At 49.8% G+C, this 26,482-nt stretch overlaps 1 protein-coding gene and 2 long non-coding RNA genes across 4 annotated transcripts; all 3 read left to right on the plus strand.

Moving 5' to 3' along the window:
• Nucleotides 1-387: 387 nt before the first annotated feature.
• Nucleotides 388-4,552, plus strand: LOC308585163. Its single transcript, XR_014007097.1, has 2 exons — nucleotides 388-807; nucleotides 2,609-4,552. It is a non-coding gene; the product is annotated as an uncharacterized lncRNA (long non-coding RNA).
• Nucleotides 4,553-14,148: 9,596 nt separating this feature from the next.
• PTMA (prothymosin alpha) lies at nucleotides 14,149-25,748 on the plus strand. 2 transcript variants are annotated; one of them, XR_014007081.1, is made up of 6 exons: nucleotides 14,149-14,443; nucleotides 19,631-19,702; nucleotides 20,601-20,691; nucleotides 21,232-21,393; nucleotides 24,128-24,201; nucleotides 24,740-25,748. XR_014007081.1 is itself a non-coding variant. In XM_081190728.1 (5 exons), exons 1-5 carry the CDS (start codon nucleotides 14,399-14,401, stop codon nucleotides 24,785-24,787), a joined length of 330 nt encoding a protein of 109 aa, XP_081046854.1. In that variant the 5' UTR covers nucleotides 14,150-14,398; the 3' UTR covers nucleotides 24,788-25,748. The 2 variants fall into 2 exon arrangements, 1 of the variants encoding a protein (XP_081046854.1); XM_081190728.1 differs by lacking the exon at nucleotides 21,232-21,393 and having other exon boundaries at nucleotides 14,150-14,443.
• On the plus strand, nucleotides 21,400-23,758 carry LOC308585190. Its single transcript, XR_014007132.1, has 2 exons — nucleotides 21,400-22,797; nucleotides 22,832-23,758. It is a non-coding gene; the product is annotated as an uncharacterized lncRNA (long non-coding RNA).
• Nucleotides 25,749-26,482: the final 734 nt, after the last annotated feature.

Here is a 26,482-nt window from a genome sequence, read left to right on the forward strand (position 1 = left end):
CAGCACATGGAAACGGTGTTTACCTTCCCACTGGAGTGGTACCTGTTTATCTACTTGCACTTTGATGTGCTTTCGATCTGCTAGGTTGGCAGGAGCAGGGACCAAGCAACGGGTGCTCATCCCGTTGCGGGGATTCGAACCACCGACCTTCCGACCGGCAAGCCCTAGGCTCTCTGGTTTAGACCACAGCGCCATCCACGTCCCTTTTTTTTAAATAGCATGTCCCTATTTTCATTGGAGAAATGTTGGAGGGCATCGTGCCTCGCTAGAAGGGACACCTGCCTCATTTCTGTGTGTTCTGCTAAGCGCACGCAGGAGCGCAGCCAAGGGGTGAGGAGTTGGCAACCCTGCGCCTCCTTCACTTGCATTCCAGTTTTGCCACTTTAGCAGCAGCGGGAAGGGGCCGTGGCGCCAAAGCCCTATGCTGATTCCAGGAGTTTTGCAAAGCGCGAAAAAGGCATGTCTGTGCTCCTTCGGGGAAAAGGCAGCGTCCTGGCGACTCCCGCCCTGACGTAACTGATCATTTTAATTCCCACAAGCTGGATTTATTGAAGCGTTTTCGGTGACTCACAAGGATTGCTTTCAAAGGCTGAGCGGCGGCTGCGCTCACTAGGACAAAAGGCAATAGCAGCTCGGGCGAGCAGCTCAGATGACTTGTATTCTCCCCTCCTCCTGTGCTGTGGTTTGCACTGACAGCCTTCTTTCTGGTTATTCTTTTATAGCTCTGGGCCAAAGCACTTGGAATTAAGAGAAGCCTGGCGGAATTAAGGAATCCCTGCCTGCCCACAGACCCAGTGCACAACATGGGTAAGGTGATTTGTCGCTTTATTTTAAGCAGGCCACAATCTGCTGTTGTTAAGAGCATGCAAACTTTCAGAGCTACACAGAATTCTTGGTCGCAGGTCGGCGCATATGCCAGTTTTTCAGTTACACAGGATTCTTTGCAATGCCCCTCGGTCAGAAGCCCAGGGAAGGGGTGAGAAAATTCCCGGTCCTGGCTAGAATTTTGGTGCCAAGCGATCATGGAAAGTCTACTCACCCTGTAAAAAAACAAAAAAGGGGTAGGGGGTATAGTTAGTGCTGGAACACATGCTGAATGTCCCAAATTTGACATCTGGCATTCCTATTAAAAAAAATATCAGGTAGCAGAATATTATTGGCCCAAAAATGGAAACAAGAAGAACTACCAACGATGGAAGAATGGAGAATGAAATTAATGGACTATGCAGAACTTGACAAATTAACAGGAAGGATCCGAAACCAGTGGGACCAGAAGTTCACCGAGGACTGGAGTAAATTTACAGATTATCTGAAAAGTATTTGCGATGATCAGACAACGTTTGTAGGTTTGCAAGAAGCTCTGTGAAAAATTAATAGTAGAAATATTGTAAAAAATGAAAATGAAGATAGGATATGTTATTAATATAAGGCAATTTTAAATTAGGAAATGCGTAAGAAGTGAATAAGACGGATTATCAGAGGAGCTGAGGGAAGTCCAGTAAGAATGTATTTGTGATAAATTGTGTGACGTGTTTTATAATTTTGTATTGTAAATTAATAAAAAATATTTATAAAATATATAGATATATCAGGTAGCATCAGGTGATGTGAAAGACCCTGGCAGTAGTGGGCAATTGTCTGGCCAGGTATAATACGGCAGCTTCCTCTGTTCCTAAAGTTTATACCTAATGAAAATTAAAAGTTTTCTCTCCTGGGCTTGAGCTGACATGTGTAAGGCATGAGAAAATGATACAACAAACACCCCCATGTTTGTGGATTTGTGTGTGTGTGTTTGTATCAAAGTGGCAAACCACAGACCTGCCACTTGCCGCTGCCTCCCTGTGACTGTGCTGTTTGATGGCAAGGCAGCCGCAGGGGCAACAACCGCCTGCTTTGTATAGGAAATTATTATATCCCTCTTGTGCCTGACACTACCGCCCCCCCCCCACCCGGCACGCTCAGCACAAACATCCTTCACTTTCAGAACTTTGCAGGAAGCAAAGATAAGGGCTCCTTAGGCAAAGGGACGCAGGTGGTGCTGTGGGTTAAACCACAGAGCCTAGGACTTGCTGATCAGAAGGTTGGCGGTTCGAATCCCCGCAACAGGGTGAGCTCCCGTTGTTCAGTCCCTGCTCCTGCCAACCTAGCAGTTCAAAAGCACGTCAAAGTGCAAGTAGATAAATAGATACCACTCCGGCAGGAAGGTAAACGGCGTTTCCGTGCGCTGCTCTGGTTCGCCAGAAGCGGCTTAGTCCTGCTGGCCACATGACCCGGAAGCTGTACGCTGGCTCCCTCAGCCAATAAAGCGAGATGAGCGCCGCAACCCCAGAGTCATCCACGACTGAACCTAATGGTCAGGGGTCCCTTTACCTTTTATCCATACCCTGCCAGCATCATTCATCTCCCACATAATGGAAGTTGTTGTTCACATCTGTCTGTCTCGAGAGACAATGGAGTGTCTCTCGATATTTTCGAATTAAAAAATAATAGTGGTAAGTTCATAGGTTGTCTTACTCCTTTAAAAAAAAATTTAAATGAATTGCTTTGGGTGTTTTATGTGCTACCGAATCAGCACTATGCATAGCTTGGCTTTCCTTCAAATTTGCAGGACCGTCAGAGGCATTGCTTTTCCTGTTTCCCAGAGTTCGGCCCAGGAAAGTTTTCCTTGAATCGAATGCAGTTAGGGATGAACTAATCCGTCGTTTGGTTCCTCTCGTTTTTCCAGTCCAACTCCGATTGCTGCACCGAGTGAATCAAACTCAAGAAACCATACGAAATAGAGCAAGTGGCACAAGTGACTGACTTCTCTTTTGTTTGGCTTGAAGAAAGCTTTGGAGTTCAACAGAGCTCTTTCTCAGCAAGGGTTTTTGGGAAGGGGGCAAGTTCGATTCAATTCACATTTAAAGGCGAACTTACCTCAACTGCATTTTCTGAATCTGCTAACCGAAACACAGCTGTTCTTCGGAATCCACACGTCTCTGATTTTTTGCAGTGCAGTTCTTCAGCTGACTAATATGTACAAAAAGGGTAAATTGTGCATACATACACACACACACACACACAATTCACCTGTTAAGATGTGGGTGAACATATCAGACGACACAGCAATTCTTCAGGCAGCTCTTGTTTATTCACAGGCCAGAACAGAACTGGGCTGAAGGGTTCAGCCAACCTGCTTATATAGAGCTCAACTACAAAGTAACAGTAACAACTTTCTGTAACTATCCAATCACTGAACATCACTTTCAATTCTTTATTTGCATATGCGGACCTGAGTGAAAACTATCTACAGTATCCCCCTGCTGGCCCAGGGTGAGAACTTCAGTACACCCATTAGTGAAAAGAATATACAGTGGTACCTCGGGTCAAGTACTTAATTTGTTCTGGAGGTCTGTTCTTAACCTGAAGCACCACTTTAGCTAATGGGGCCTACTGCTGCTGCCACCGCACCACCACCGCACGATTTCTGTTTTCATCCTGAAGCAAAGTTCTTAACCTGAGGTAATATTTCTGGGTTAGCGGAGTCTGTAACCTGAAGCATATGTAACCTGAAGCATATGTAACCCGAGGTACCACTATACTTGTATGTTTTGGCTCTCTTAATAAACTACAGTTCCCCAACCTGGTGCCCTCTAGAATAACAGAATTTCAGCGTTGGAAGGGACCCCTGAGGATCATCTAGTCCAACCCCCCCCCTGCAATACAGCTGTCCCATACAGGGATCAAAGCTGAAACCTTGGCAGTATCGGCACCATCCTCTAGACAACTGAGCTATCCAGAAAGTTTTGGATCACAACTCCCATCAGCCATGCTAGCTGGCGCTCATGGGAGTCGTAGTCCCAAAAACCTGGAGGGCACCCGGTTGGGGAAAGCTGGTGTTGGGTATCTCTCCCAGCAACTGTTCAGGCCTCTGTGAAGAAATAGTCTCTGCCCTTAGGGGCATCGTCAAGTGAAGTCACCCGTAGGAGAGCTGTCAATCCCGCAAAGAGGCTGCTGAAATTTGTTTTATTATTCCAACAACCTCTCCAAAGAGTCAAGGCCTCTGTCACTGCTAATTTACTTCGCAGGTGGAGGTTTGGATCAAATCCACCTGCATTTCAGCAAAACATATCGTTCTCTGATTAGGAAACACTAACAGATGCCTTCCTCTGTGTCATCACTTACTGTGTGGCCTAGCACACAGAGAAATCGACTTAGGATGAGTTCAAATCCCAACTCTTCCCCGGACCTCTTGTGTGACCTTGGGCAAGTTGTTTTTTCTCAGCCTCAGCTACCCATCTGTAAAATGGGAATAGCCGAAGCCTGCAGGGCTTATTGTTGTTGTTTAGTCGTTTAGTCGTGTCCGACTCTTCGTGACCCCATAGACCAGAGCATGCCAGGCACTCCTGTCTTCCACTGCCTCCCGCAGTTTGGTCAGACTCATGTTTGTAGCTTCGAGAACACTGTCCAACCATCTTGTCCTCTGTCTTCCCCTTCTCCTTGTGCCCTCCATCTTTCCCAACATCAGGGTCTTTTCCAGGGAGTCTTCTCTTCTCATGAGGTGGCCAAAGTATTGGAGCCTCAGCTTCAGGATCTGTCCTTCCAGTGAGCACTCAGGGCTGATTTCCTTAAGAATGGAGAGGTTTGATCTTCTTGCAGCAGGGCTTATAGTGGGAACCAAATGCAATGAAGAGGGCATATTGCCTGTCCCATTCATATACCTCTTCCTGGCCTCCAGCGGAGGTCACACCTTGTCTAGGTAGAAGCTAAATGCCAGTATCCCAAAGGAAGATTGGAGTATAAATACAAGGGAGAGCTCGTGTGATGGGCCAGAGAGTGGATTAACTAGGCATGTTGGCACTCCTGAGAAATAACCGGATGCAATCTGAAGATAATGAGAGCGTAACAGGGAGAGAACAGGGCTTCACTTTGAACCCAAACACCAGGGAGCCCATTGAGCAAGGCACCATTACCCAGCTCAAGCCAACTCACTAGGGTTATTGTGGGAACAAAATGGGATGAAAACCCACGAAGCTCCCTAGAGAAAAAGTGAAACGGATGATAAATGAATCCTACACAGCATCGCTCTGGGGCGATGAGCACCTGTCCTTGTTTTATGATGCATTTTGGGTTTCTATCCTGTATTTTGATGTCGTGAGCCTCCCTGAAATCTACGGATGAAGGGCGGTATACAAATTTCATTCATAAAAAAAAAAAATTATTGTGCAATATGTAAAAACACGCAAACTGACAAAAGATCCCTGCAGAAGAGGTGGGGCACTCCAGACCCCTTGTTTTTCAAATATTTAAACCACTTCTGTACCCTAACCACTCATCAAAGATACCAGGAAGGTCCACAAGCAGGTTCCCAGTAGAAACCATAAATTAAAATGCAATACAGTAGGATACTTAAGACGGGTTGTTACCAAAACAAACAAAACAAAACCCTGTGGTATTAGAAGCCTACAAAAGCCTGAGTAAACAGATGAGTCTTAAAATAAGCATTTAAAAACACATCAAAGTTGGCGCTTGCCTCACTTCCGCAGGGAGGCGATTCCACCGCCATCGAAGTTTCCTAGATTGCCACAACCTTAATCTCAGCAGGTTGTAGCACAACTGGGAGAGTCTCACCCTAAGATATCAGCATATGGACTGGTCTATATAGGAGAAAGCCCTCCTAAGCAGATGGCCTGGTCCTAAGTTGTTGAACTCTATCCATATCCTTGGGACGCGGGTGGCGCTGTGGGTTAAACCACAGAGCTTGGGGCTTACCGATCAGAAGTTTGGCGGTTCGAATCCCCGCAACAGGGTGAGCTCCCGTTGTTCGGTCCCTGCTCCTGCCAACCTAGCAGTTCGAAAGCACGTCAAAGTGCAAGTAGATAAATAGGTACCACTCCGGCGGGAAGGTAAACGGCGTTTCTGTGCGCTGCTCTGGTTCGCCAGAAGCGGCTTAGTCATGCTGGCCACATGACCCAGAAGCTGTACGCTGGCTCCCTCGGCCTGTAAAGTGAGATGAGCGCCGCAACCCGAGTCGTCCACGACTGGACCTAATGGTCAGGGGTCCCTTTACCTTTTATCCATACCCTGCCAGCATCATTCATCTCCCACATAATGGAAGTTGTTGTTCGCATCTGTCTGTCTCGAGAGACAATGGAGTGTGCCTCCGAAGGTGAGGTCAAACTGCGGTGTTAGCCACACTGAAGTGAGCTCCCTGGAGGTCCTGGGATGCCCAGACAACAAGACCCCCCTCTGGGCCTCCCTGATGGGGTCTAAAGGAAAGCAGAGCAAGACGTTTTACACCCACTAGGCTGCAGGAGTTGCCAGAAGGAGGCGTACACGGCGCCATCCAACTGCCTTAGGGACTGCGCTCCTGATTTGTGTAGGGTTTGCTCCTTAGCCTTGGAGTTATCAGCCGGCACACCCGGGTGGGGGGAGCACAGATTCTCCTCCCCTGCTGAAGAGTATCCTGGGATATGGTCTTAAATACGTTCTCCATGGGTGTTGGGCCTATGTGTCACCCCACATGAACCCACAACGCACCAAATAATGAACCCAGTGAAAAGCATGCTGTCTTCTCCACAGGCAGCCCCAGAGTTCCTATGAAAAAAGGCAGTTTTAGAACCACAGGTCTACACATCTCATCTTTGTGGCGTTGGGGAGGACGGCAATTACTTGAACAATCAGAAACCTTCCTATGATGATTGCTCTCTCATATATATACATACACACACACACATATATTAGCAAATTCTACAACGAAGAAAATAAATTATAAAAGAACCTGGAGAGACTTGTGCGCTGTTGCAAAAGAGCCTGTTACACAAACAGAACTTTGTACGTTTTCACTTGAACATTAGGGTGCGAATTAGATTGAGGAATCCTTATGCACACCAGGAACACCTGCATTTCGGAGGAAAGGAGAATTCTCCCGCGCAGCCTAAATGCATCTTAATGCATTCCTGAACCCTCCTTAATGCTTCACAATGAGGTTGATTGAGAGAGCGGGGGCTCTTTCCACACTTACAAATGGGTTTAAAAGGAAAGCGATTCCTCAAGGATTTTAGCAGTTTCTGGGAACACATCGGGTTCGTGAATCGAGAGTGAAAAAGCAAAGCTGGACCACGAGGAAGACCAATAACTTTGCTGCGGAAGCATGCAAGGGAAGGGATTCATCACGGCCGAAACCACAAGAGTTTAGGCGAACACAAAGGGGAAGTTAAGGATTAACTCGACATCCAGACTGAACGTTTCTCTGCAATCTGCTACAGAAAACGGTGCAAAAAAAAAGGTGCCCAAGTCTGGACCATGCTCTGTGACCCGTTGCTTCTTAGTGCTCACACCCAGGTTTTCTCATGGGAAAGTCTATGAAACCTAATGAAAGGGGTAACTACCTTCCTGCACGGACAGGACTTTGGAGGAGGTGACAGGATGCAAAGCTGAACAGAACTCTTTTGTGCCTCTCCATATGTGTGCAAGACAGAGAATCTGAGTCCGTGCAGCTTTCCCCCCACCAACATTTGGGAGAAGAAGCACCTGCCAAAATCCCCCCTTCTGCACAACTGTGCAAGAGGAAGGAGCCGTGGACTGTTTCTTGGAATCCTCTCCTTCCCCTCCTTTTATCTCCTCTTTTAAGAAATTTGTTTTCACTGTTTAACCTGTTCGCCAGATGCGTTTATTTACTCTTTAGTGAAAGCAAAACCGTGCTATTTCATACTGGATATTTTACAATCCGATCTTGAGGCTCCATCCTGCTACACTCCCCCCAACTCCCACTGCAAGAGATTTATTGGAGTGTGTAGGCCCTTAGGGTGTGTGCAGGACTGCCAACTTTTTGATAGCTGTGCCTTTTAACAGCCCCTTGTTCTGCAGATATTAGCAGGTGAAGCTTCTTGCAGCATGGAAATAAACTAACCTCATATGCGCTATGCACCGAGTAAAAACATTCCTTTTCGCCAGGCCTTTGGCTAATTAAACTATCTATGGCCTTTTAAACTGTGTGTGCAGAGGGGGGCTATTGTTTTTCTTCGTTATTATGGTATGTAGTTTTGCGTTTTTATATTTGTTATTATTTAATAAATAATGATGATGATGATGATAATTGCTGCGGATCCCAAACGGCAATAGTAGCCATCTGAAAAGTTGGAAACCCTACATGCACTTAATTGCATGAAAACCACAATGACTTTATCTTTCAGGGCCACAATTCTGGGACAGGGAATCATCTCATTCCAAGAGAAAGAACGGAAAAGGGATATCAGTGCCTTGAGAGAGGCAGAGCTGAGGTGAAATGATGAACAGCATGATGACTGCTATTCTGTGCATGCTTTCAAAAAAAAATAAGAAAACGAGTAACAGTTAATAATTATTACTTTTTAAATTACACACCATTTGTCACTGCAAGAAGAAATACAAGTTTTGGTTCACTAACAAATAGAAGCCGGTAGCTAAAATAACAAGAACTGTAGGTAAAGCTCTGTGTCAAGTGTGTAACAGCGGGTGGCAAGACAAGGTTTGCCTCTGTGAAAAGTGCAAATTGATCCTCAGGGCCAGGAGTCAGCAATCTAAGGCCCACAAGTGGCCCATGGGGGTCGTTTAAGCAGCCCACAAGCTGCCCCCAAACCAAGCCACCTACTCATCGAGTCCCCACGCACTGCACTAAACCGGTGCAGCGCAGGGACTCGCTTCCGCGGCGCCAGAAATCGCGTCTGCACAGACGGCGGAAATTGCGGGTGGACGCGCGATCCGGCCCACGAAGGGGATCTGCTGGAGTGAACCGGCCCAGGCGAGGTAAACCTTGCTGCCCCCTGCTCAGGGCAAACATTCATGCTTTGCTTTTGAGTCTGCATGCTTCCAATAGGCTGTTGCCTGTTGGAACTGATAGGGTGGGAGGCAGGGAGGTTGGCAGCAGGGGGCGCTAGAGGCTCAGAGCCAACAACAGGCGGAGTCAGCTCTGCCTACTTCCATCCCATCCTCCTCTTCCCTGGCCGGTTCCACAAGGGCAACAGGAGGGGGAGCCTGCCAGGCAGGGCTGCAAGAGAGAGGGCAAGCGGGAGGGCAGCGCCCCACCTTCCAGCCTCCACCGTCTGCTGCTACTGCTGTTCTCTTGCTTAGGAAAGAGCTGGAACATGGCCCTCTAAGCCTCTCTGTTCGGCCCCCTGGCTTCTTCCCAGGGAAATGAGACTCTCAATCTCTCTCTCTATACATATATATAATTAGTTTTTTAACGTAACATTTTCAACAATTATTAAGCATACTTTTATATCTTACTTATATTTTTACTTCCATCAATCACATCTGAAAATTTTCCAATCTTTCACTATTACATTTAAATATCATAACTAATATCTCTCTTCTTTCTCACCCTTGCAATATTTCCTATATTTCTCCTTACAAAACCTCTTGTAGTCTTACTAGCGTAATTTGTTGATTACAGTTGCTCTTCAAATAATTCATATATTTCTTCCAATCTTCTGTAAATCTCTGGTCCTGCAGGTTTCGAACCCTTCCTGTCATTTTATCCAATTCTGCGTAGCCCATTAATTTCGTCTGCCATTCTTCTTTCGTCAGTATTTCTTCTTGCTTCCATTTCTGAGCCAACAATACTCTTGCCGCTGTTGTTGCATATTAAAACAATTTAACATCCTGTCTGTTAATATCCTCACTTACAATACCAAGTAAAAATGCTTCTGGTTTTTTAAAAAATGTGTATTTCAACATCTTTTTCATCTCATTATATATCATTTCCCAGAGGTTTTTTTACTTTCTTACATTCCCACCACATATGATGAAATGTTCCTTCTTTTTCTTTACATTTCCAACATTTGTTATTTGTCTTATACATTTTAGCTAATTTCACAGGTGTGGTATACCATCTATACATCATCTTCATCACATTCTCTTTCAAAGCATTACAAGCTGTAAATTTTATTCTTTCTGAGACTCTCAATCTCAGGGTTCGAGGCCCACCATGGACAAAACCCTCTGGCTTCACCCAGTATGTGTTATGTGACCCCTAGGTTTCTCAGGAAGGAATGGAGTCCTTGCATTCCCAATCCCTGTTCTAAAAACCTTGGGCAGCTTTGGATTCAGCCCTGGAAAGGCTGGAGTTCAAGTGCTGCTCACGCCGCTTTTAGTAGAAGGGAGGTCTTGAGTTCACAGCAGGGTTTTCTTCTCTTGAGGCTGCTCATCCTGAAACAACCTTGTTAACTATCATCACAATTTCCTTTCCGCAGAAGCTGAAGATTGCATCGGGATGGCGGCTCTCCAGAGTCACATTCCCAGGGCCTGGCTGAACAGGACTTGAACTCGGCTCTCAAATTTCCAAAGTCGATTGTCAGTTGTCATTTGTCAATTTGACAAATGAACTTGGAAAAAGCCAGATTTGGAGAGATAGAGTTTTGTTGGGCTTGGAGATGGGGGGCTGGATAGACCCCCCTATGCAGGGATGTCTTGACTTTTCAAGTCTGGCAATGGGCCGTGAGGAGTTTGGGGTTGTGGGGGTCCTCAACTCTGGAGGGACCTTGAAACATGCTTTTAAATACCACATGGAGTTCAGTGTGGACTATGGAAAGGGGGCTGATCTGTCGAGAAGGGACAAAAATACTGTCAAGTTGGAGTTTCCACGAGTGAAAGGACCAGGAGACAAAGTAAAGTACAGGTATAAATATGAAGAAGATCTGCGGAAGGGACATGGAAGAGACTTAAGGGCCTCGGACATAAGATTACCAGGTTAATGAACTAGATGGATGGGATAGAAAGGACTGACAAAACCCGGGACCAGGAGGAAGAGACGTTGGATGAAGATTGGAAGAAAGTTTTAAATTTTTTTATTTAGGATTGTTTTGTAAAATTAATGAGTATTAGAAAAAAGTTGGAACGAAATTATTTGGCTTTAGCAGAAATGTTAAAAAGAACTATGCAAGAATATGTTATGGTTATGAGAAATTGGTATAAATAAGATTTAAGTTTTATGTTTTAGGGTCTTTTATAGCAAGATAAGGTTAAAATAGATTAAGGTAATTTAATGACAGAATATTATGAAAAATGGGAAGGATTTGCTGTGATAATTAATAACTAGAATACAAAAAAGGGAGGCGTGAGGAGGTCGATGAAATAAGGCAATGACAGTTAAGGATATGGGAATATTGGATCTGTTTTTAATTTTTTGTGGTTTACTTTTGTTTTTTGATTTTGATGTGTTATGTGTTATGTGTTTTGTTTTGTTTTTATTTTTATCGATTTGTATTGTTTGATTGCTGTTTGCTTTTCCCTTGGTTTTTTTTTCTTTGTCTCTTTGTTTTTTCTGTAATTTTAAAATGCTTAATAAATATCATTTTTTTTAAAAAAATAAAAATTTCCAAAGTCGAGAGGAAAGCCAAAACGTCTCTCTGTGCCTGCTTTCTGCATGGGGCGACTCGGAGAAGTCCGAGGTGCAGATATTTTAAGTGCACCTTGTACCCCAACTATGAGAAAAAAGTTAGACGTCAGGAACGAAGGACTGTGGAACGAGGCAGGGGAGGCGGAGAAGCGGGGCTTCAAAGCAGCTCGGAGGCACGAACAGCGCGTGCCAAAACCTGCAGCTGTTTTTGCAAAAGTCAACCCCGCGCAAAAGTCGATAGAAACTGTTCCAAAGTTCGCAAAACAGAAGCAGCGGAAAAACCAAAGTCCATGCGGCGTCCAGGATAAAGGAATTGCTTCTTCTTTCCCCACAGCACCGCTTTTCGTTGAAATCACGGGAGATCAAGGCAAAACCTAGCATTTTCCTTTGCAACCAGCCGCCCGGACCAGCGATTGCAGACGAGAATTTCCCTTTCCTTTGCAATACGAGGCGGCGCGAGAGAGAGCTGAAGTCCATTCCATCGAGCCAGGCTGATCCCTGCCTCCCGGTTTTCCTAAACACCCTTAATCACAAGTGGCACTGGCCTCGTCCAGTAAAACGCCGCAAAGCGTCAACATCGTGTTCGCCCGATGCCGCCGGCCAATGAGCGCCGCCGGAGCCCAATATCCCGCCTTCCGTGGAGCAGATGTGCACCGGCCTGGCGGCCATGTTGAGTGCGGCGCCAGGGCTGTTCGGTCGCCGACTGCGTACTTCGACTACTTTGAGGCGTCGCTGACGGCTACGGGCACCGGGGAAGGCTTTCTTAGAGCACGGGGGAACCGGTTGGATCGGGTCCGGTCGGTTAGCGGCCTTGGCTGCGTGGGGGAACCGAGTGGTGTCTCCGCCAAGGGCGCCAGTCGCCATCTTGAGTGTGGCACATGGCGCTTGCCTCCCCCTGCCTTGCAGACTCCATTGGGCATTCGGTGCACGGACGGAGGGGACCCCCCCTAAAATCTCCCAGCGCCCCCCTCCAAATGCAAACTTTGGGGGGGGGTATTATTATTTGCAAAACAAACAAGCAGCATGTGGTAACCGCAAAGTCAAAGAGCTTAAAATGAAAGCAGTTTTAGCAATTCCAGGTTTTTTTTGTACGGTGGGGAGATTTATACCTTTTAATAATTGCATTTGCAAGATTTTCAACCCCCTTGCACATATTTTTTCAGGGCACCTTGCACCCAAAGCCCTTGCCATTTTTTTTTAAAAAAAGTAAAAATATTTATTGAAGTGGTGGGCACCGAGCGAGCCGGGGAAGCGGGCGAGTGTAAGAAAGGTGGGGGCGGGAACCGGCCACCCGCATTTTAAGTTTGGCCGGATGCCTCGCGGGGGCTTTTATCGATCTCCTCCGGTGCGCGTTGGGCTTTGTGAAACGAGCATGGCAGCCAAAAGTCGGAAGGGACGAACGAGCAGTTGCTGCTCCAGTCGAATTTCCCGGTTAGCCCTCTCAAATCAGAGCGAGAAATCGTCTCTCTCTCTGTCTCCCGCATCCTCCTTTCCCCCTCGCTTTTGTAAAGAAGAGAGAGCGGGAAGAAGTGCGCGGGGAGGAAACGCGAAACTCATCCCCTGCTTGGCGTGAGCTGCGGGCTTTAAAAAATGTGAAATTTCGCCCCAAAATTTTAGACCGGGAAGATGGGATTTGGAGCGGAGATTGAATTGAACAGAGATCAGCAGGTTTCGAGAGTCATCTCTCTCCCTCTCCTCCCCCCATCTCCAAGTTCTGAACACGGAGAGAGGCGTTCCCACGTGCACGCGGGTTCTCCGGCCAATAGCGCAGCCTTTCCGTCCTCATGTTTGCTCAGCAGCAAGTCGAGCCAAAGACGCGTGTTAAGGGTTTTTTTTGTGTGTGTGTGTGTGTGTGTGTGTGTGTGTGTGTTTGCGCGGGGTTCGGGTCGGGCTGTGCGCAACTCCTACGAACTTTAGGCACCGCCGCGCAATTTTCAGCACGTTCGCCAGCTGCCCAAGCGACCCTCGCTGGGTTCCGCCTGAACCTGCTGGCGCGTTAATAAGCGCGGAGATGCGCGCATGACCTTTAAAAAAACCAACTAAAAACCACCACCACCCCACTCGCAAAAGCCTTCCACCCCACCCAGGTTCCTGCAACCCTCCCCCCGCAGGAGATTGCGCACGAGCGCAAGACTCGCGTGCGTCGCACCCCCAAGGTTTGCGCGTTGCTTCTTGCGCAAAATGGTGGTGCTCGAGAGAAGTTCCCTGCGCGCGCGTGCGTATGCAAGCGACTTTGCTTCAGCGGGGGCGCAAAAAGGGCGTTTTTTTAGAAAGCGGCTTTGCAACTTCGGAGTGAAAGGGGAGCAGGGCGCGCGTGTGCGCGCGCCGAAAAGAAAAGTGAGGGGGGGTGAACTCGGCCCCCTTCTGCTCCTCCCTCCGGGCGCGCTGCGAGCCTTTCGCCTTTTGCAATGCCTCCCCCGCTCCGCTTCTGCGCTTTTTGCACGGCGCAAAAACCTCCCCGCGCGCGGAGGAGGGGCAGGAGACGGCTGGGGGGGTGCATGCCTGCATGCCCCCCCCTCTTCCCGCGCGCGCGCTTTGCAGCGCCTCCTTCCCCTCCCTCCCTCCCTCCAGCTCGCTTTGCATGGACGGCTCAGGCCCGGCACCAACTCCTCGCCGCGCTGCCCAGACGGGAGGGGAGGGGGGGCGAGCGCGCCTCGTACAGCTTTAAGCAGCCTTGCCCATTGTTCGCCCCCCGACCAATCGGCGGGCCCCTCTTCCCCGCGGCCGCCCAATCCGCGCCGGGCAGGGGAGTGAGCGTGCCGCCCACTAATCTATATTAAAGGTAGTGGCGCCGCGTGAGCTTCCCACTGGCTCCGTCCAAAGCCATCTTTGCATTGTTCTGCCTTGCTCGCTCCGGCTCTCGGGGGGTTTTGTTTTTTTCCTCTTCCCACCCACCCCCTTTTCTCTTCGCTTCTTCCCCCTCTTGCTCCCCAGGCGCGCGCCGGTGGACCTGTAAGTCGCCGGGGGCTTTATTTTTGTATTTTAGCTCTATTTTCTATAGATTAGAGAGAGATTTATCCCCGCGCAACTCCCAAGCCAGCCATGTCAGACGCCGCCGTCGATACCAGCTCCGAGATCTCCACCAAGGTAAGCGGCCGCGACCCAACGCATGCGAGGCGTCCTCTCCTCGCCACGCCGTCCTCCTCCTCGGCCGCGGCTAATTATTTCTGGGTCTGCCTCGACGGAGCCTCCCGTCGTCCGCCCCCCCGAAAGTCCCATTTTGTCCGCGTGTGTCTCTCGACGAGCGGCGTGCGCTCTCCGCTTCCCTCGTTTCTTTGTTTGCGACAGCGACCTCGCTCCCGCAAGATCCCCGGCTTGTTTTTTGTTCCTTGGAGGTGGTTTTTGCGGAAAGGAAAATGGTTTTCCAACCCCCCGAGGGGGCGGACAGGACAGCTTGTATATCAAGAGAGGGAGAAAGCGGGAGGCTTCTTTTGAGAAAATCTCTTGGAAAGTGCCCGAGCTGCGGGCTCTCCTGGGCGCTCGCAATGGTCCCTGTTGCAAAGCGGCCGTCTGGAAAGAGCTCTCCATTCAAAGGAGCCTCGCGGGTTTGACAGACGTCGAAAACTTCAGAGGGTCCCTCCGATTCCCCTACTTTAAAAAAAAAGTGCCATGAGTGCGAGTCGGGGGGACGGGACGAGGGGGAACTAAAAAGCCACCCGGCGGGAAAGACCCGCCGTGCCCAACGGTTGAAGGCAGCCTTTTCGTGCTCCTCTTCCCCGGTCCATTTCCACCTGAAATTACGAAAACAAGCGAGGGGCGTCGGGAGGGATGTTACCCTCTTGGGTATCCTTTGTGAACGTTCCGACGTACTTGAATGCAAGTTGAGTTTGCGTGTGTCCGCTGCTCTCTCTCCCCCCCCCCCATATTTTTTAATTTGCTTTTGCTAATTGCACGGAAATAACTTTACGACCCCCGGTGGCTGCGATAAAATCGGAAGCGGCTTGTTTGGGGGGGGAGGGAGGGGAGGGGGCGGGAAGAAGGGGGTTGGGGTTGACTTGAGTGTCAGGTTGGGGGGTCGAGGCTGTAAAGAGGCTTCGCTTTGATGGGGAAGCGGAGAGCAAATGTTGGTGGCCATCCGGCGCGGGCTCTTTGTTTCACGGTGAGGGGAGCCAGCACGTCGCGGCGGCCCCTCGCTTAGCGCCCGAGCCTCCCGGGGTCTCTCTAGATTTCCTACCTGCTTTATTCCCCCCCCCCCAGCACCCCACCCGCCCGACTTTCACAGGGAAAGGGTTCCCCTCGGGGTTTTTTTTTGGGGGGGGGAGAGACAGATCTCCCATCCAGCAAACCGGCTGGACTGTTACCAACGCGCGGTTTAACCTTGCGCACCCGTTACGAAAAGGGGGTCTTGCTAACATCTGGGGCGACATCTGAAGTTCAAATACCCCCCCCTTTTTTGGAACTAGAATGACCCTTTTCCCTCCGTCTCACCTCGCCGCCCCAAGCAAAAGTTCCGGAAGCTCTCCTCGCGGTTTTAAAAGGGGGGTCCGTGCGGATGGCGCGGGGGCGTAACGGGGCTCGCCGGAGGGAACCCACGCGTCCGAGTGGGTAGATGGATGGGCGGGGATGAATGGAAAGACGGGGGCGGGATCGGTGTTTTCCTTTCCCCGCCGCCAGCATCGCGGTTGCCGTTGGGAAGGACGGCGGCGGCGGGACAGGTTCGTCCTTCTCTGCCCCCCCCCCCCGGGCCTTGGACGGGCGGCGGATACAATAGAGCAGCCGCCGGATACATTGTGCCAAGCAGACGGCGCGCGGCTCCTTCGGCCTTCTGGCCACCCGCAGATTCGGGGCGGGGGGAAAGCCGGCGGTTTTAATAGCTTGCAGCCTTCGCGTGGCCATTTCTCTCCCGCTTTTAAGGGCACCCTTCACTTTTCTGGACAGGGCGAGCGTCCCCGCAGAGACCGCCGACGGGGCTCCTGTCGACGTCCGCCCTACCCAAACAACCCCCGTTTTCACAGCCCGCATCTCGATGGGTCTTCGGGGCCACGGAAGGGAACCCAGCAAGGTCATTCCGCGGCTGGCACCGTCCCTCTACTTTATATCTCCAATCGAGGGGAGGGGGCGTCGGGTGCAGGCGGCTTGGGCCGTTGCTGGGATCCAAGAGGGGAGACCCCCCCCTCTCCCCGGTGCTCCTACGCCGCCTCCATTAAGCACTTCTGCCAGCCTCGTTTCTTTCTTCGCGCCCCGTCGAGCTTCAGCGCTGCGCTCCGCGGACGGCCTTTTTACAGGTGCCGGCAAGAGCTGCGGTTTGGGAGGGGGGTGTTTAACCCGAAAGCTTTGCAGCTGCGGGTGGGCAGTTCCGCTACAGAACCCGGGGGTGGGGGGGAGGTGTGAGAAGCGAAGGGACGTTTAACGTCCGAGTTTTTTTGGGGGGGGCTTAGGACGCACCTTAGACCCACGTCGAAGCGGGCGGGCGCCCCTAGTGAGTGGTGGTGGGGTCATGGGCGGGCCACCCTTAACTGGGGTGGTGGAAGTTGGAGCATCGTTTAGAAAGGGAACTTTTGACGGGGATTCACCCCCCAAAAAAACCCCCCACTTTTTCCCCCCAGGATGGCCAGCTCACACCACTTGCCCAAGTGTAACTCTTTAGACGAGAGAGTTCATATACACAACTATCTTATAAATAAACAGGGGGCAAGGTGCTGGGGCGGGGAGTGAGACCCCCAACCTATTTTCGCCTGCAGACTCCTCCCGCCCCCGTGAATTTATTTTTCTTTTTTGCTGCCCCCCCCCCAGCTGCCCCGGGGGCAGCTAGCTCAGTTTATTTCCCAGCCGGGCGGCGGCTCCTCCTCTCCAGCGCCGCCCCCGGCTGCTGCGGCCGCGGCAAACAGCAGCCCAAAGCGGCCCCACCACGTGCCGCCTCCTCTTCTCCCTCTTGCCTTTCCCCCCTCCTCCTTCCCTTCCCTCTGGCCCCCGCCCGCGCGGGGCCTCTTGGGAATCGTAGTCCGCTGCCTTCCCCGCGCCCTGCCGCAGCCCTCCCTGCTCCTTTCAAAGGGGGAACTACACGTCCCGGCATGCGTCGGGAGTTCTGCCGCGGCTGGCCAATCGGAGCGGGCGCCGGCCGTGGCGCGCTGTTTTGAAATGGGCCCGGGCGCGTGGCAGGGCAGGCCGTAGGCGAAACGTCGAGCGCTCGCGGCGCGGGCGCCCCCTGTAGGTGGGAGGCTATTTTATTTATTTATTTTAAAAATAAATGTTTGCCAGGGTTGTTAATAGGCGTATCTGTTACAGGTGGCGGCGGCGGCAGCGGTTGCACTTTGCAAAGCTTGCAATTAGGAGGGGCGGGGGAGGGAAGGAACGATCCCATGAATGCATTTGACAATTGGGTTACCCTTGGCACCAGGCTGCAAATGTGTTTTGGAGAGGGTTGAAATAAGTACTTTTGTCAGTTTTGCTTTACGTGGACCGTTTTATTTATTTATTGCCGTTCCTCAGTTAGCAAATTGGGTTGGTGCAGGTGCCTCCTTCTTATGTTTCCTCTGCCAGAGGCCCTGTGCATGTAGGGTGCTGTGTTAATAAAATAGTTTCATCTAGATTTCAACCTAGCGGCTCTGCAAGGTTGATACCCATCGTGTTGCTTTTAGAGTACAGTTCCAGATAATTGTTGTTCTCTTTTTTTAAAAAAAAAATATCCAGCAGGTATGGATTGCCCCTCCTAGCTAGTGTTGTTGTGGCTGGTCTTGAAGTGGCAAACAGCTCTGCTGGGCCTGTAATTATAGACTCCTGCCTCAAAGGTTTCAGGATCAAGTTAAAGCTTGCTAGTATTGTCAATTTGCCTTGGAGTGTGGAAAAATCTGGTGCTTTCTGCTTTGAGGTGCCTCTACTCCATGCAAAGAATAAAATAAAAATCAACCATGTCTTGTAGTTCAGCCGGCCTGTGATGACCTAGCACTAGGTTTTCGTTACGAGGTTAACACTTGCCACTGCTGCTGCTGCTTCATTACGGAGCCTGTTTTGATTTGCTCTTTAGAGGGCGTTGCTCAGAGAGGTTTTGTGTTCATATCTGTTTCTGCGCGTGAGGGAATACTGCTCCAATCTGGTCGATGTGAAAACGATGGAGCTGCTTGCAAGCCTTGCTGGGTGAAGGTAACCAGATCCAAAAGTGAAAAACAAAACACCCAACAGGCTTGCTTGTTTTTACCCAGATTTAAATGCTCAGCAACAGGTGTGAGCCTAGTGGTACTAAAGTGAGGCAACACAAGAGGTTTCCCGGGTGTTCCTCCTCAGTGCAGGCAGCGTTTGCTAATCTGTTCCCGATTTACCCAGGAGCCCTGCTTGTCTTGAGAGGCTTAAGCGATGCATGGTTGCACTGGGCCTGCAAATAATTTGGAGGCTAGTCTAATCCAAACGAATAAACCGGGGCGGGGGGAGCAGGGAGGCAATCCTTTGTCGGGTATAACCGCCTTCCAGATTATTCATTATTTGCTCTGTGGGGAGCAAAGCATGCAGCCATTCGGGTGGCAGAACCACCAACAGACCAGGCCACGGTTTATCCGCTAAGATGTTCCTAGATACCTTGCGGCCTTTTAAACAGCTGGCAGGCTGAGGCTGTCAGTCAGAGAGGGAGAGGGCAGGATCCTGGTGACAGGCTTATCTGTGTATTCGTGGGCAAGGGGACTCCTGACATGGCTGGTGCCTTTTTCCACCAGATTCCGGCAGCAGGTAGACACATCCTGCGGCTCAAAATGGGGTTTCTGGACTCTGCTTCCCCCCCCCCCTCGCTCCTGTGGTTTTCAGTGTTAGGTTGGCGGTTTGTTGATGAGCCACTGACTCACCCCCCCCTTTCATAAGGGGGAAGGGAACGTGCTGTAATATCAGGCCGGTGGGGGAATGTTTCTCTGCTCTGGACTCCCATAACCTAACCTGGTCCAAGCCTGGTCTGCTGTGGGGAGGTGGAGCCCCGGCTGGAACAACATGAAAAGCCGGGCTTTTCCGTTCCTGAGGTTTATGCGTGTTTGTCAAACACTGCACTGCCTAAGCGCAGAGTCTGTCTGTTTGGTTTGGTTTGGGGGGGGGCAAGGTTTTGCTGTGCCCAGACCCGGCTTCTGCATTCAAGCTGTTCCACATGCAGTTGGGGAGGAGTAAGTTCATTTCCTATACTTTCCCCCGGCCGCTGTGATGTTCATGTTTTCCTTCCTTCGTCCTTCCAAAAAAACAAACCAAGCTCATTGGAGAGGAGGAGGAGGTGAAAGAGCTCCTCAGATTCCCAAAAAGAGCGTCAACCATATTGGAGGCTGGAATCCTGGTGACTCACTCTGGTTTATTTCTGTCCCTTTTAAGGACTTGAAAGAGAAGAAGGAAGTCGTGGAAGAGACAGAAAATGGCAGAGATGCCCCAGCTAATGGAAACGCCGTAAGTATTTTCTGCCAGGAGAAGTGAGGCATAGTGGAGGCATAGGAAGTTACCTTCCGCTGGGTCAAGCTGTGGGGCCCAGCCTTTTGCAAGCTGTTGCCCCCCCCCCATGCATTCAACCACAGCTCCTATCACGGTGTACTGCCTGGGACAGATGGGAGTGGCTATCAAAAACTTCCGGAGGGCACCAGCTTGCAGAAGGCTGGGCTTCTCCCCGTGTGAGGTGTCTCCTGTTTCCCTTCCCCAGAGAAATCTGGGAGGTGGTAGAACTCGAACCCGGGGCCTTGCGCATGCTGCTCTGTCGCTGCTGCAACGTCGCTGGTTTCTCTTCCCTGAGCTTAAAGTCTTGTTGGTAAATTAAGAGAACGCAAATGTAAGCTCATCCAACCAATGCCGTATGGTAACGATTGAAACGGTAAATTATCGTGGGCTTGCAAGTTGTTGCATCGGGTCACTTGGGGTGTTGGTTCTTAGTTTTGACCCCGTCCCCCTTTTGCAACACCTGTGTTTGATTGCTGCAACACAGAAAGGTTGTTAGGATTGCAACCGGCAACCCACAGATTCTGCATCCCTGCCATAGCAGGGGATTGGCAAGTGGCCAACAACCCCGACCGCTGTGTGTGTGTGTGTGTGTGTGTGTGTGTGTGTGTGTGTGTGCGCGCGCGCGCGCACATGTGGGGAGGGAGGGAGGGAGGAGAAGGGGGCAGGTGCCGACCCAAACCTAGGGAATCCTGATAGGATGAGCTCTGGTGCATGCTAGCAGCTGTTTCAAGAAACAAGACCGCAGCTCTTTTAAATGCTGTGCTTTGGGGGGCACTTTCCTCTGCGAGTGGCGTTTGGGCTGCCCCCTTTGAGGGGCGAGTTTTGCCTTTTCCTAAGTGTGTTTTGTTTCCACAAGGAAAACGAGGAAAATGGGGAGCAGGAAGCAGACAACGAGGTAGATGAGGAAGAAGAAGAAGTTGGCGAGGACGAGGAGGACGAGGAAGAAGGTGACCTTCCGTTTCCCTTTCTGACCTCCCCCCACCGCCACAAGGGCCCCCCTTCTGCTTGCAGAAGGCCAGCTGCTCCCCCTTGCCCCAGCTGTGTCCAGTTGCAGAGGGCAGTGGCTCCCCCTAATGGCCTTTCTGGGTTGAGCACGACAGGCAAGGCATTTTGCTTTTCCGCCAACTCCCATAAGGAGAGCCAACCGGCGACAAAATCAGCGGGGAGCAACGTATGTTTATTGGGTCCTGCCTTTCCCATAAGGAGGACACGGGCTCCCCCCACCCCTCCCACCACCGCCGCCGTAACAACAACCCTGCGAGCAGGTTCAGCAGAGATTCTTTGCGACTAGCCTGCGATCTCCCAGCGACGGCTGCGTGAGGATTTGAGAAACCTGTCCTGGCCCCACACCTTTAACCTGCAGGTGTTTTGGGCCCCAACTCCCGTTCCGGCCAGCCTCAGCCTCCCCGGCTAAGCTGGAATATTTGGCGTCTGTTCGGGGGGAGGGGGGCACCGTTCAGGGTTTGATTCCTGCCATTCCTTTGCAGGCCTGGCACCTTTGCAATTTTGCAGCTGGCTTCCCAAACATTTCCCCCTTCTGTTGCTGAGGAGTCGGGGGTAAACTTCTCGAGCCTCATTCACACACTCCCCAAAGGGGGGCCTAATGTGTCGGATGCCCCCGGGTGTGTGAGTGTATAGGTGACAACCAGGTATATTTCCTTGTGGCGTTTTAAACCACTTTTAATTGTTTACAGCGAGTGGGCTATCCACTGTGCACTATATTATTTCCGTGATGGGCTAGGAAACCAAAAAGCCTGGGTTTTGGGTGGGAGAAAAGAACCGTTTGCGATGGGCAAATCTTCCTTCCCTTTCGCCCTGTGGATAAATTGCAGTGGTCTCTTGTGCAATTGCAAGAGCTGGAGGCTGCTTCCTGGAGGAGATCTCTGCGAGGGGAGCTCTTGTGGCTTAGCAATAGGCACTTTGATTCCCCTCTTTTCCCCAATAAATAAAAAAATATTAACGACCTTGCTCCTTGTTCCTTTTACCCAGTTTCTTTGCCTTTAATGGCGTCCCCCGAGAACCTCTTTAATTGTGGCTCTGAACCGCTGGCGAAGACATCTCACCTCTCGTGAAAAACAAGACAACGTGCAACACACACACACACAAACACACACACACCCCTGGGTGCAAGAAACATTGCCCCTTTCTGGAGAATGCTCTGAATCACACTTGGCTATTGCCTCTTATCCTTGAGTCTCCTGGGCCGTTTTGCATAATTGGGTATCTGTTGCTGGGTGGGGGAGCGTTGCCTGGCGACCCCTGGTGATTGAGGAGGAGGAAAAAGGGGTGGGGAAGCAGAGCTCAGAAACCATGGCGATGGAGCGGTGATGTCAACACCAAGCTAGGATGTGGCAGAAGCGTTCTGGGTTTGCGGGGAAAGGAGGTGGGGAGACAGATAGATGCCTTTGATACCAATTCATATAGGGTGGTGGCATTAATCATCATGATTTGCATTTTTAAAAAATAATAATTGCAAATCTAACAAAGAACGTCAGCTCACCTTAACAATCATCATAGATCCGATTTTAAGCATATATTAATATACATTGTCCATATGGCCACAAAGGATAACCAAACAAGGCTGACAATTATAAGCTCTTCAGGGATGGATATTTAACTTTCCAACCTTGAAGTATAACTTTTTTTTTTTTTGCAACCATCAAGGGCTTGCAGGGTCCATTTTTTGAGAGCTCTCCGGCACAAAAGTTCAGAGAGGCAAGTAAATGTTCCTATAAAATAGCATTTAGAACATCAACATTAACACTATTGTGATTTCTTTTCCCAAACACCAGAAGGAACAAAGGCGCTTTTTTGTGGTGGGGCAGCAGGTTGGGCCCCTACTCTCCAAAGTGCCCTGGAGGGTGTGTTCGGTGTTTTTTCTCCCCTTTCGAAAACACTAGTATCTGGTTGCTCCTTGGATCCCGTTGCTTCACTCCAGAAGCCAAGAATGTCCTGTTCCATTGGCACAAAAGGCAGCCGTTTCCCTCTGTCCGTTTCCCTCACAGCCCAGCAGAGCTCCCTTCCATCCCCAGGACTTTAAAACTCTGCGTGAGGTGAAGCAGAGCAGCATTGAGCCCCCTGCCTGAGCTAATCCCGCCTTCTTGAGCCGGCCGCCATCCCGGAGGAAGTGGGGCAGCTTTTCTGCCCAGGTGACCCTAATCTCTCCCCTCCTCTCGCCCCGAGGCCTCCTTCCACTCCGCTCTCTGCTAGTGGCTTGCGGTGACAATTAAGCCAGATTACTGGCCTAAATGTGGAAGGTTCAAACAGGCCTGCCACTTATCCAGAAGAGCTTAAACTGGGGGGGAAACACACAGAGATCTCTCCAGTGCTGGAGTATCTCTCCGAGCCGTCCCCAATCCACTGGCCTATTTCAGACCTTTTCTGGGTCAATCCAGTCCTCTTTTCTTTCTCTCAGTTCTGAAGGATGTGGTCCTTGGCAGGTTCCCTGCCCCTGACAATTAGCAAAACGTCCTGAGTCAGAACTAATGAATTTTGGCTCTCTCCGTCCCACCTCATTAAAGGCAGGGACGCAGAAACAAACTTGAGCTCGGCGGCCGCTGCAACAGAGGACTCCCCTCTTTTCCCAGTTTCTGTGCGGTGTGGGTTTTGCTCTCACAAAATGTGCTTGTTCCAGTGTTGCCTTGCGCCTACAACACTGGCTTGCTTGCAGAGTTTTCTACATCTGTTCCTCTGCACATAGTTCTTGGGTGTAGCAGGGCACACGTCACATCTCCCCCAAAGTTTCACTAGACTTTTGGCCCCCTATCTTTCCTCCCCCTCCCAAGGCAGGGAGAATTGAACGGATAACTGGGTGGGAATGACAATGGCATGTGCCCTGTCCCGCTGCACAAAAAACGCACGGCGTCTTGTTATCTGTGAATGAAACTCTTCAAACCAATAAAAGATTCCAGCGTTTTGTGGAGAGAAGGGGCAGCTGCTTGCTGGGATTGCTGCCCCTGGCGCCATTTGTAGCCCCTGCTAAAAAGCCCAAATCCGAACAAGCAAAAAATAAAAGGCAGAAGGGAGATTGAATAAGTAAGCCTTCCTGCAGAATACCTGCAGCTCCTTCTCCCTCTTTGCAGCAAGCAGGCAGGCAAGCAAGCACTCTCCTCAAATGGACTCCCGGGGAAATGGAAGGAGGAAGTAAAACCCATAAAAAGTAAAACTCGCATAAAAAGGAGAACACAAAAGTGGCACCTGTGCATTTTAACCTTGCATTCTGCAAAGGCTAAAAGAACAGAGCTTTTAAAAGTCAGGACGTTGAGAATCTGTTCTGCTAAGGGCTCCCGGAGGCTTTGACCAGGCGTAGTGGGAGGGTGTGAGTCTTGCTGCTTCCTCATCTCGCTTTCCCTCTTTCACGCCCTTCGTCCTCTTCCCCCCCAGGTGAAGAAGAAGATGGCGATGAGGACGATGAGGCTGAAGGGCCCCCAGGGAAGCGGGCAGCGGAGGACGATGAGGTGAGTCGCTTGAGGTCCGCGGCTGTGCAAGATTTAGAGAGTCCCCTAAGAGAATTGGAGAGCTGGGGCCCTTCTGGTTCTTCCCATAAGTCGCGGAAGAAACCTTCTGGCATCTGTCGATGGGGAGATAAGTGAGAAGCAGATTGCTTTTGTGGAGCAAAACATCTGCAGGCCAAGGGAGCCTGGCTACCTGTACCTTTTCCAAAATTGGGCAAAGGGAGATTTATTTCTGATCTGTTCCATGGAACTTATATACCACCCAACCGGGGCAAGAAATCTCATATGCAGATATGAGTAGGATTGAATAACAATTTTTAAGACTTTCTAAAAAGTCTCCGTTAACAATGGACTGGAAGACGGGTTCCAACTCGCACCAGCATCCTAAACATCTGGGCAGGCTTCTCTAAACCAAAATAGTTTCCGCCCGGTGCTGCAAAGGGTGCAGCCGATAATCAATAGGCAGGGAGTTCCAAGGTTGTAGGTGCTGAAACACAGAAAGAGCCGTGTTCTTACACGTAATATACCATTTCCCTCACAGGATGACGACGTCGATCCCAAGAAGCAGAAAACCGACGACGACGATTAGGAGGCAGAGCTACTTTTAGAAACCCACACATTTTTTTTTAAACTTAAAAAGAGGAAATTTTTTTTAAAGGCCAGCGTGACCTACTCACCTTTGAAGCTCCTGTTGCAAAATGTCCCCCTCCTCCTCTTCCGACCGCCCCCCCCAACCCCCTTTTTGCTGTGGTCGCTTGTCATCAAGTAGAAGGGGGGGGCAGCCCTTCTCCCAACTCTGAGTGGAATGAAAGTTAAGCCACTTTTGTGGGGGGAGACCGGGTTGGGGGGAGCGGAGAAATTAAGGTCCTGATCTCCCCCCCCCCCGCCTCTTCTCCTCCCCAATGGAAAACTTCAAGGCCCAGCTTGCTTTCTTAAAAGTAACTTTAAAGGAGAATTTGTTTGTATTTTTTATTTACATTTTATATTTTTGTACATATTGTGACGAGGTCAGCCATTTTTAACGCGATCTCCGATTGACCAAAAGGGGGGGCGGGGCTTTGAAGTGTGGTGTTTTAATTTTTTAAAATCTCTCTCTTTCTCTCTCTCCCTCTGTTCCTCAAAAACAAAACAACCGAAAAGGAAAAAAAATTGAAAATATTTCTTGACTTTATTTGTGGTGTGACCATGTCCAAAACGTTTATCTCGAAAGGAGAAGGGGGGGAAACAAAACACGACCTTGTAAAAAAAAAATAATGCAAAAAAAGTCCAATCTTTATTCTGAGCATTCCAGTAACTTTCTCTTTTCTTCTGTGTATGTACTTTAGATGTACCATAACTAGTTGGTTTGTATGAGATGGCAAGGCCAAAGATAAAAGGGTTTTTTCTTTCCTTTTTCTTCTTTTTATTTTTCGTTCTTTTGTTTTGTCTACAAAGTTGCTGTTAATTTTTTTTTTTTTTGGCCTGTTTGATGTATGTGTGAAAACAATGTTGTCCAACAATAAACCGGAATTTTATTTTGCTGAGTTGTTCTAACGAAGCTGGTTGTACAATTGCTGTGTAGCTTTCGTTCTTTCCCCTTTTATTCTGTTTTTTTGGGGCGGGGGGGTGGAATTGAAAGGGCGATGGGGTTTTTTCCTTCTCCTGGCAAAGAGGCCTGTTGGAATCGTAGAACTATAGTTGAATGGGACCCCAAGGGTCATCCAGACCAACCCCTTGCAATGCACAGCTGTAGTCTGAAACAAACACCTGGAAGCATTTGCAGCCTGGACCCAGCCTTTGCCAACCTGGTAGATTGCTCCATCCCAAGAGGAACCACCCTTAAAAGGCGATTTTGTTGCCTGATTGATTTCCATTTATTCCATAATCATTATTATTGTATACCCCCTGCCTTTTTCTGATGGACTCAAGGCAGCTTACAGATTATAACAGTTAAAAACTGAACTGGGAGGAAATAATTAAGCAAACATTGATGGGAGAGTATATAGTAGGCAAGAATCTCCTTTGCACTGTGAATACATTGGCATGATTTTGATGGTCGCTGAAAAGTCCCACATTATCTGGGAGGTAAGGCTGAGAGCCAGGCATTCAGAGAGGCAAATTAAAACCGTAGATAATTACAATAGAAACAGCATGGCACCAGCCCTTTGATTAAAAGCAGTTCCCGAACATTTGTCGGAAGTTCTTTGCCTGCTGGGGAAAGACAACAAGGGAGGAAGGAGATTTGAAGCTTGGGAGGAGCCACCACCGAGAAGGCCCTCTTCTGAATCCCCAAAAGGCTTGCCGC

Source organism: Podarcis bocagei (genome assembly GCF_964188305.1).
Source record: "Podarcis bocagei genome assembly, chromosome: 4".
Classification (NCBI taxonomy): domain Eukaryota; kingdom Metazoa; phylum Chordata; class Lepidosauria; order Squamata; family Lacertidae; genus Podarcis; species Podarcis bocagei.

Coding starts and splice junctions, on each gene's coding strand:
- PTMA (XM_081190728.1), top strand. CDS start 14,399: ATGTCAGACGCCGCCGTCGATACCAGCTCCGAGATCTCCACCAAG. Junction 19,703..20,600: donor CCCCAGCTAATGGAAACGCC/GTAAGTATTTTC, acceptor TGTTTCCACAAG/GAAAACGAGGAAAATGGGGA. Junction 24,202..24,739: donor GGGCAGCGGAGGACGATGAG/GTGAGTCGCTTG, acceptor TTTCCCTCACAG/GATGACGACGTCGATCCCAA.